Genomic DNA, 10,109 nt, shown 5'->3' with positions numbered 1-10,109 from the left:
CTCTTCAGATTTGTATTGTTGTATGAGAGTGCTTCATTTTCGCTCAGTTGCCCTTGTGTTCTCTTTTCTTCGACTGCGCCTCTTTCCTCCCAGAACTAAGAGCCGTACCAATTTTTTTTTTTTTTTTCTTTCTCCTTCCCATTCCAGCAACTTCATTCTTCTCCCTGTATAATAGTGGATTTTCCATGGTGGATTTGTGGAGGGCTATTTTGGGCTCTCTGCTGGCTCCTACATGCACCACTGTAATCCAATTGTGATAGTGTTAATTTTTAAAGCTTTATTATTGAAATTGCTGAGACCTAATTTTCCGATCCTGTCACTGTTGACGGCCGCCATAATCAGCTAATTCGAGTTATTGAAGACCATTAAGTCACACACGGAGATTGGCCATGGTCACTGGAGCAGCAGGAAGGAAGGGCGGTGATTACATCTTTGTTGGATTTACTGTTTGATGCTTTCCACCATGCGAGCTATCGATTTGTTTGAGTTAAACAAATCCCTGAGATACTTTGTTCTCTGTGTGTGTGTATGCGCGTCTGTGTGTGCATAGCAACAATTGACCTGCAGGATGCCCTCTAACAGGCATTTGAATGATGCTGTAAAGCTGTTTTGTGTGTATTTTATCTTTGTTCAGGTTCACGTCAGTATTTTTCTTTTATTATCAGTCGCCGTGGAATCTTTGTGTGAATCGTGTTGTTGTATGTGGCGTTGTTGCACCTCACTCTCACACACATTATGTTCGCTCCTGTGCCTAATCTGAGAATAGAAAGGATACACGCGCACGCATACTGACAATAGGCCTGGACTCACAAACTCTCACAACTCTTTTTGACTACTCGGTTGCCAGGAAACTTAGCCCGAGTCTTTAAGAGTGAAGGATAATAAAAGATTTGTTGTGTGTGTGTGGCCTCTGCCACTGTCTGGGCTACTGGGGGGCAGTTCGTTAACTCTCTGTGGGTGTGTGTGCCTGCAGTCAGGGCTGTTGGCGTTGATTGCTTCTTACACGTTGCCAGCTTAGAATAACCTCTGGACACAAACTTCAGCCACAAATCGGCCGAGTCTCCTGTAGACGAGAGGCAGCCATTGCTAAGACGAAATAGCCAGAAGGTGAGGATTTGTTTGAAATGTCACACATTTGAAAGTGGTGTTTCCAACACCTCAGAGCTGGACTCTTGGGACAACATACTACAGACACCCATGACAGAATGAGAGGTGAAATTGAATGGTAAGTTTGAATTTGTTATTAAGTGTAAAGTTGTGTTTGGTTTCACTGTTTGAACTTTGTGATTGAAAAGAAAACATGCTTGACTTGAGGTATGTGTATACTGGAAGGCCAGGTCTGCCATTACACAGTTAGGAGCTGAGATGCTTTGTTGACGGACAAGTTAACTGCATGTTCTTTTAAAAACTCAGAAGTACTACAGTGACAGTTTTGAGAGGACTAACTGGAGCAAAAGTGACCATCCAGGAAGAGGAGAGGCAACCCTGATAAGTGTGTTTGCTAAAAGATTGCAAAAGGAGTCTTTCCCAGAGGTGGATGCATTCATAAGAAATGCCTCTTACCTTTCAAGCAGCAGCAATTTGGACGGCACATCAAGCTTTCTGTGTTCATTTTTCTTTATAGAGTTGCGTCTTTGCAGTCGCATGCAGACTGAAGCCAGCAGCGTGCCACAAAACAAGTCAGGATGTGGTTGATTAGAAGTTATCACGCTCACAAACAAGATGTGAAGAAATTGTCCCATGAGTATCGGTGTTCTTTTAAATATTACAGTAGTCTAAAGTCATCTTGCAGTCTACTGCGAACCTGTTGTCTGGTTTAACTATCATGTCAAGATCACACTGCAGTTCATCACTGTTATAAAAAAAAAAGATAATAGCTGCAGCAAAGCATTGATTTATTTATTTATTTTCCCTTTGCTTTCATTACACAGCCTGTCATCTAAATCTCTGTTCAGTTTGATGCCACATCCAGTGAATTTGTCTCATAAACGTTTATGCCATGCTAAAAATGAAACAGTGTTTGCCGCCCCGCTGCCCCTTGGAGTGTTTTGTAGGAGAGTTGGAGTTAAAAAGAAACTTTCTCCCTTTGACTTCAAATGCGCTTTTAATTTCAGCACAGAGCAATTTCAGAAATCATTCCCTTTTATTGACACTTTTATTCTCTCCATCTATCTGACTATTTTATTTCACACTAACGGATATGACAGACTCGACATGCTTTGGCAACCCGCTGCCTTTCTGAGAAATTTTCTTTTGGGGGGGGGCTTGTTTGACTACTTCCTAAAGTCTTGCAGTTCGGAAAATAGCGGAAACCTTTGCACGCTATCCAACAGTGAAAAGAGGCAAGAATAAGCTGCTGCTGTGACCTTGCTGTACGATCACGGTGGCATGACGACCCATGTGAAATAGATATGGCAGGTTATTGAGGGATTATTCTGAGTGCATCTTGTTTTGTCATGTAACACATAGACGTTGGGAAATCTATTTTATTCAGTGATGTGTGTGTGTGTGTGTGTGTGTGTGTATTCCCTATTCCACACCAACCTGCAAACAGACACGCATTTTACCTCCTTGACCTCACCTGGTTTATTGCTGATTGATTGACAGGTCTGAGCTGTAACCATGGGAACGAGAATGGAGGTGGCACAGCTTGAAAGCAGAATGAACGCTGAGGATTATAGAAAGTTACAGAACCTTTTCCTTGTGAGTCTTTGATTTCAAGTCAGTCTATTGACAGCCTTGTATTACAGCACCTTTATTTCACATTTAAAGAACAGGGTTAAATTATTTCTCTCCAATTTTGACAGTATAGAACCATACCTTTAGATCTGATAAGAAGTGCTATACAAACAAGGGAATCCTCAGGGATTTACTAAGAAATCATAGGGTTTGGGTATGTTCTACTTACTTTTAGTTTACTGGAGTATATACAGCTTGTCAAGTTAATTTGTTCAAGTACTGCCCTAATTTTTGGGTTCTTCTCATAACTGATGTATAAAAGATGGAGGTAGCCACCTAGAAGTAAGTCGCTTATTTGTGATGCCCTGAACTGCACCAATTTCCTGTCACAGTGTAGCCACAGTCTTAAACATACCTTGATTTATTGTGTGTTCCGTTCTAAATGGAACACCTTGCTACAACAGCTATGACTTGAAGCTAATCTTAGCTATTAGCCTTACACCATACTACAATAGCTCAAACTTGAAACTAGTCTTAGCTGTCAGTCTTATACTTTGCTTCAATAACTGAGACTTGAAACTAACCTTAGGTATTAGTCTTATACCTTACTATAATAGCTAAGAGATGCACTAGTTTTAGCTAACAGTTTCAAAGAGATTGGAGACATTGTTTACTGAGGTTAAAGTGCTCATGGACTTCTTTAAAGTGGGGGTACTTTGGAGGCAAAAAAGGGAGGCTTTAAATAGCCTGAAGCTATTTCCATCTTTTACATAGTCCACACTCATGATTGACCAACTTTGCTGATGCTGAGAGTGCACTAGTTGGCTGTATTCAGCTGTGTGCCAAGATTGTGCAATATCTCACAATCCTGTTGCTGTTGAATGCAGGACTTCTCAGGTGCATCCCGCTCCTTGTCCCGAATTCAGTTCATCGATCTTGCTTGGTCATCAGTTGGCCACGGGTCCGAGGAGGAATATGGCTTCTTGTTTGACAGCGTGGTTCTCAGTCAGCAGCGCAGTGGCCTCCTCCTGGACAGCGACACCTCAAAGGAGAAAGAGTGCATTGACTGGGGAGGCCTGTGCTCATTTCTGCTGATGGAGCTTTCCAATAAATTAAAGAACAGCAAAACTGTTAGTGCGCCTTGCTGGAAGCCACCACGCACCCTCACCTGTCCACATCGAGACCCTGTTCAAAAGGTAAAAGGTCCTTTAACCTAGTAGAGACTTACACGAAGAAAAGTCATAGCATGTTGCCTTTTCCCCCTTTTCTCCCCCCCCCCCCCCCCCCCCCCCCAAACCAATGACCCTCTGCATGTTATCTGAAAACATTTTGACATTGGCAGTCTAGGGAATCCAAAACTCTGCTGACTGGATGGAATTGCACATTATTAAACATTGTGGAAGGAAACGTTCAAAAAGTATTAGGGTCTTGCTCATCAAAATGGCTGACTCCTTTGGAGATAAATGGCTCTGGACTCCTTTAACATCTATCAATTAATATGTAAATGAAGCAGCCGGTATGAAGTCCCCACCGCTTTGGATAAAGTGACGGCTCATCACTTTAATCTTTCAATCCCGAGGATGTCGAAATGTCAGACTGTTGTGTCAGTTGTTCTCCAAGTGCCTGGAAGGTTTGACAGCCTTAAAGAGGCAGAGTATTGTTGCTTAGATAGCTTTCATTTCTGACCATTACTCCACTAGTTAAGTATCAAATAGAGAATATGGAAACAATGTACTGTATCTATAACCCTGGCAAATTTGTAGCAAAGCAGGAAGTGGTTACTAATGGTGACAAATCCACCAACAGCTTGCAGCTTTTGCATTTTTTTTTGTACACATTTCACTCAGGGCTTGTTGAAGACCAAAACTGAGCTAAAAGGAGTGAATTCTGGACTTGTATTCATTAAATGGTAACACCAAATATTAATATTTGCTTTATGTCTGCTACAATTGTAGACCAAACTGTTGGGCAGTGCAACTTAAGAAAACACAAGCAAATGGAAAAATGCTGCAAAAGAACATTAAATGTTAAATAAAATACAGCAGAAGCTCTCTATCTGTGAGCTTCTGCTATCTATGTCTGTCTGTCTATAATGGAAGTGATTTTGAGGAGACGATAATGTGATGGAAGAGCCTCAGTAAACATGTAATATTATTTTCATGTTACATTACATTACATTGGTAAATGGCCTGTATTTATATAGCGCTTTTACTAGTCCCTAAGGACCCCAAAGCACTTTACATATCCAGTCATCCATCCACCCATTCACGCACCCATTCACACACTGGTGATGGCAAGCTACATTGTAGCCACAGCCACCCTGGGGCGCACTGACAGAGGCGAGGCTGCCGGACACTGGCGCCACCGGGCCCTCTGACCACCACCAGTAGGCAATGGGTGAAGTGTCTCGCCCAAGGACACAACGACCGAGACTGTCCAAGCCGGGGCTCGAACCGGCAACCTTCCGATTACAAGGCGAACTCCCAACTCCCAACTCTTGAGCCACGATCGCCCCGCCCCATTGCAGTATTACATGGATCATACAGTTAGAACACACATTATCTTGCATCTTTTTCTTCCTCAAAGTCACTTCTAGAGCTGCTCTGTCATGTAATTGTCTCCCAAAATCACTTCTGGTGTTTGATATTTCACATAACTCTGATGAGCCAGAGCAACACAACAGCTTTAATAGCAAAGATACCTGCCTATAGCATGGTTCTAAGACTATAAGTACCCCTTGGTGCCAGTATTGTGAGGTTTTAGTAATACAAGCACATCCCCGAGACCTTGTGGACAGTCTGTCCCTCATTTGACCACTCAGTGCTGCTAACCAGCAGCACCCCACAGAACATGCTATTTCTGAAATGCTTGTCCTCATCAGAGTTCCCCAGGGATTTGCACCTGCCCATTTTACATGGTCCTATATTATTTGTTTCATCTACCACCATTTCTTCCTGAACGTTGCTTTTCCCTATTACAAGCTAAATGGGAATCTATTGCATACACTGAAATACTTACTAAAGTATACCATATACTGTTAAGTATAAAAGTTATTTTGTTGCCATTTAGCAGTTACAGGTTCACCGACACTTCATTGGGTACATACTTCAAATTGAATAACAGTTTTTGTCTTCCAGCTTTTAAAGCAACGAAAAAGCTGCTAAAAGAGCCCCAAAATGATAGCCCTTCGCTCGCACTACAAATAAACGCATTGTATCAGTTACTCACCAGCTGTATATCAATATGTAATTATAATAATTATGGAAAAATGACATGCGAATCTGGGAGATCTTACAAAGGTACACTGTGAAAAGGGAGAAGACAGCAATTACGTTGCAGAACATCTGACCTCTTACCTCTGCGGTGAAATTTTAATAAACTACCTTTCATCAAAGATCTACTTTGTCTCTTGCTCATTAGATGCAGTCAGCTTCAAGCTTTTTAAAATGAATTAATTTATTTTTTGCAGCTCCAAGTTTTGTTCACCCAATAACTCCTGTAATGATTAATTCTCAATTTTATTAGATTCAGCACAGAACGGCTCCTTTTATTCACCTGTATCCAATGAGTGGAAGATTTAGTAGGGGCTCATTTTTAGAGAACTTATATTAGGGTAGTTCTGCGGTTATAAAGTAGCTAGCAAGAAGAGGAAAATTCAAGCCATAATTAATATTTTAAATTGGTTTTTAAAAGCTGTCTCCTCAGGTTTTAATAAATAACGCCACTCTCTAATGTAGCAAACTTCATTGGGGCATAAAGCTAAAGGCTGGTGTTACGGGGAAGTGTGAATTGTAGTCTTTCTGTGGATATTTTCTTTAAATGTTTTGCTTGTAATAACCTCTGGCCTCCTCAGGTGCTGTACCTGCAGAGTTCAGGTCAGTATCTCACTGTGAGTAAAGGAGGAAACGTAGGACTGCGGGATGCGGAGGACATGTCTCTTCTGCACACTCATCGACTGCAGAACAGCACAGTCGCACCCAAGGACCTCTGGGTCACAGATGTGGTGCTGATGCAAAACGTCGACAAGGTGAACCTATCAACATACTGAGAGATGCATACCTAACTATTAATCAGTCCTCTCATCGATTACTGCTGCATCGTGGCTCCTGAAGTGTAGTTCAAGAAATATTATTCAAAGAAATGGATTTATAATTTAATAACTGATAAGTAGCCTCATTTAATGGAGCAGATATTGTATGGCACAGAGATAAACAAATACTCCACTCAATTAATGAATTATTGATCTGTGGCTTTGGTTAATTGCGTTTCAGACACGAAGCTGGTGCATAAAGATCAGAAAGTAAACATACATTTTTTAGTAATAACACCATCAATAATTGATTGTAAGTTTTAATTGGCATTTCTTTAAACTACAGATTTATGGATGCCATATTCTGTATTGTATAACCGCGTTGAATAATACATGAGGATTTTTTCCCCCCATTGTGCATTAATTAACAGTTTGGCAAACTGCTAAATCCTTGTTATATAATAGGGACAGGTTGCATGTCTCCATGTTTCTGTGTTTTCTAACAAACTCCATTTTCTTTAGTCTCAGATAGCTGTGGCTTTCACAAGTAAAGAGGTGTGTTTCTATGACTTCGTGTGTGAAAAGACCTTCAGCTGCAAGTGTAAACTCCAGGTAACAAGGAGATTTTTTTTTAGTGTTTTGTGTTATTTTCATTTTACCATCAGCTTGATTCCATTGCATTATTAAGAACATAAGAACTGGCAATATATCTCATATATTCTTATCTACTCTAGGGCTTGAACTTTACTCCTTGGTGTCTAGACTACTGGGTAGATCCCTGTAACCCTGACCAGGCTGTTCTCACTATAGGAGACATTGGAGGACGGGTAATACACACATACAAAGAAAAGCAAATGATTGAGAAGAAAAAGAACTTAATTCAGTTTTATTTATATGCCACCAAATCGCAAGCAGTCGCTTCAAGTTACTTTATATTGTAAGGCAAAGACCCTACAATAATCCACAGAAGATATGAGCAAGAACTTGGCGTCAGTGGGAAGCAAAAAAAACCCCTTTTAACAGGAAGAAACCACCAGCAGAACCAGGCCCAGGGAGGGGCACCCATCTGCTGCAACGGAGGAGAAATTTATAACTAATGAGTAAATGCAGAGTGTTGTAGAAACACATGGAGCGTGAAAAAGAAACACCCCAGCCGCTTATAGCAGCATAGCTAGTGGAAGATTCAGGGTCCAGCTCTAACTGTATGCTTTATTAAAAATGAAAGTTTTAAGCCTAATCTCAAATGTAGAAAGGGTGTCTGTCTCCCAAATCCAAACCGGGATCTGGTTCCACAGAAGAGGGGCCTTAAAGCTGAAGGCTCTGGCTCCCATTCTACTTTTACATATCCTGCTGTCTGAGAGAAAAAGTGCTCTAATGGGGTGATTCAGGCACCAGGCCTTTCACATAAGATGGGGGCTGATTATTCAAGACCTTGTATGTGATGAGAAGGATTTGAAATTTGATTCTGGATTTAACAGCGAGCCAATGAAGAGAAACCAATATGGTAGAAATATGTTTCTTTCTTTTTAGTCCCTGCCAGTACTCTTTAGATCAACTGAAGGCTTTTTTAGGGAGTTTTTAGGACATCTTGATAATAATGAATTACAGTAGTCTAGCCTAGAAGTAGTAAATGCATGAACTAGTTTACTAAAGAACAAGAGAGGAAGGCGTTATCCTCATTATCCACATATGTGTTCATTATGTTACTATAGGTTCAGGCTGCTATGGGACTTTGTGTGATGCAATGAGCACTTATGCTCCACTTGCCTCTTTTCTCTCCCTATTTATAAACCACTGCAGCATGTCATTAAATCCTTGTCTTGTCTCTCCCTTAGTCTGTTTTGTCCTGCCTCCATATGCTCTCTTTCTTCTCTTTCTCTTTCCCCTCACCCCCAACCGCTGATGGCAGATGGCTGATCCTCTGCGAGCCTGGTTCTGCTGGAGGCTTCTTCCTGTTAAAAAGTCATTTTTCCTCCCCACTGTCGCAAAGTGACCCCCTATGAGCTAAAGAATGTAAGGTGAATGTAAGCGCCTGTTGTTGTGATTTGGCGCTACATAAATAAATCTGAATCGAACAGGTCCACTGCTCAACGACTGGGAGTGTCTGTGTATATTCCCAGGTCAGCGCTTTATATTTCACCTCAGCCCAGATCTTCCTGTTTGAGAGATTCAGTCTGAGGACAGACTCTGACTCAGCAGACATCATCCTTTGGGATGATCTGGCCAAAGGCAAGCATCGCTCCTGTTACACCGTGACACACCAAGCACACGCGCCTGGCTGGGTTAGAAAAGGTAGAAAGTACACACACACACACACGCACGCACACACACACACACACACACACACACACACACACACACACACACACACACACACACACACACACACACACACACACACACACACACACCATCAAAGAGACATAAGCATACTAACAAACCCCTCTCTCTTTAATTATAGCCTAACATTCTTGTAAAAGTTCATGTCTTTCTTGCAGCTGTAGTTTCTCTTTTGTTGTCTTGTCCCAGTGAAAACTCCTCTGTTTGCACATCTGCTATTTCATATGGTATGCAAAAGAAGGAGCCAGCTGAAATAGCCTGCATGAGCAGCGATAATCAGAACCCAAATGCTTCTATTTGTCATTCCTGTGCACAACTGTATTCAGCCTCAGGTTAAAAAAAAAAAAAAGCAGCTCTCCAGTATCAGGTCAGAATGAAATCAGGAGTATATCCGATAGAAACAACACATTCTGGGTGTCAGACCTACTTAACACACCCACGCAAACACAGACACACACACTTTACCCTTCACACCTGGGATGAGAGCCACAGGCTTGCTTGGTCACCTCTCTGGTGTCGTTGCAATAACAGCTTATGCAACACAATGAAAACGCCTGGGTGTGTCCCGGTCACTGATGCAGGCACGCTGACACAAATGCAGTGAGTCCTGAGTCATTCTCTTCATAGCCAGACTTTTTACTGTTGATATAAAGTCAGGAACTTGAGGTCTGGCTTGCTGAGATCCCCCCCACCCCCACCCCACTGCAGCTCAGCGTGGGTAACAAAGAGGTCGCTTAGTTTTATCTCGATTGCATCATTTGGACAGAGGCTCTCTGAAGAGTTATTGGGCTGTTTGATAATGATTCAGCCGAGACAACGCTCTGAGGCTGGATTCGCTGAAAGGGGGGGGAATCCTGATAAAAGCGAAAACAAGAATAAAGCACGTATAAATAAGCTCAATAAATGGGGAAAAAGGAATAACAAAGAATGGGGAAACAAAGGATACAATGGCGAAACATTAAAAGCTTTAGTTAAATGAAAATTTTACAATCTGTGTGTGCACATGCACGTGAATCAGCAAGAGCACGCTTGTTTGTGTGTGGGCGTGTGTGTCGTCATT

General features: G+C 41.7%; 1 protein-coding gene across 1 annotated transcript in view; it reads left to right on the top strand.

Annotated features, from left to right (window-relative positions):
* Positions 1-99: 99 nt before the first annotated feature.
* Positions 100-10,109, top strand: part of LOC101486437 (cilia- and flagella-associated protein 337) — a 42,033-nt gene continuing 32,023 nt past the window's right edge. The window contains exons 1-7 of the mRNA XM_076873579.1: positions 100-1,225; positions 2,608-2,703; positions 3,567-3,875; positions 6,533-6,706; positions 7,232-7,321; positions 7,444-7,536; positions 8,830-9,001. Of these exons, the coding sequence (XP_076729694.1) occupies positions 2,623-2,703; positions 3,567-3,875; positions 6,533-6,706; positions 7,232-7,321; positions 7,444-7,536; positions 8,830-9,001 (919 nt within the window). The 5' untranslated portion in view covers positions 100-1,225; positions 2,608-2,622. The remainder of the gene's footprint in view (positions 1,226-2,607; positions 2,704-3,566; positions 3,876-6,532; positions 6,707-7,231; positions 7,322-7,443; positions 7,537-8,829; positions 9,002-10,109) is intronic.

This window comes from Maylandia zebra, linkage group LG14, assembly GCF_041146795.1.
Source record: "Maylandia zebra isolate NMK-2024a linkage group LG14, Mzebra_GT3a, whole genome shotgun sequence".
NCBI classification, from domain to species: domain Eukaryota; kingdom Metazoa; phylum Chordata; class Actinopteri; order Cichliformes; family Cichlidae; genus Maylandia; species Maylandia zebra.
Note: the sequence above shows the minus strand (reverse complement) of the source record. Positions and strands in the feature narration are given on the sequence as shown.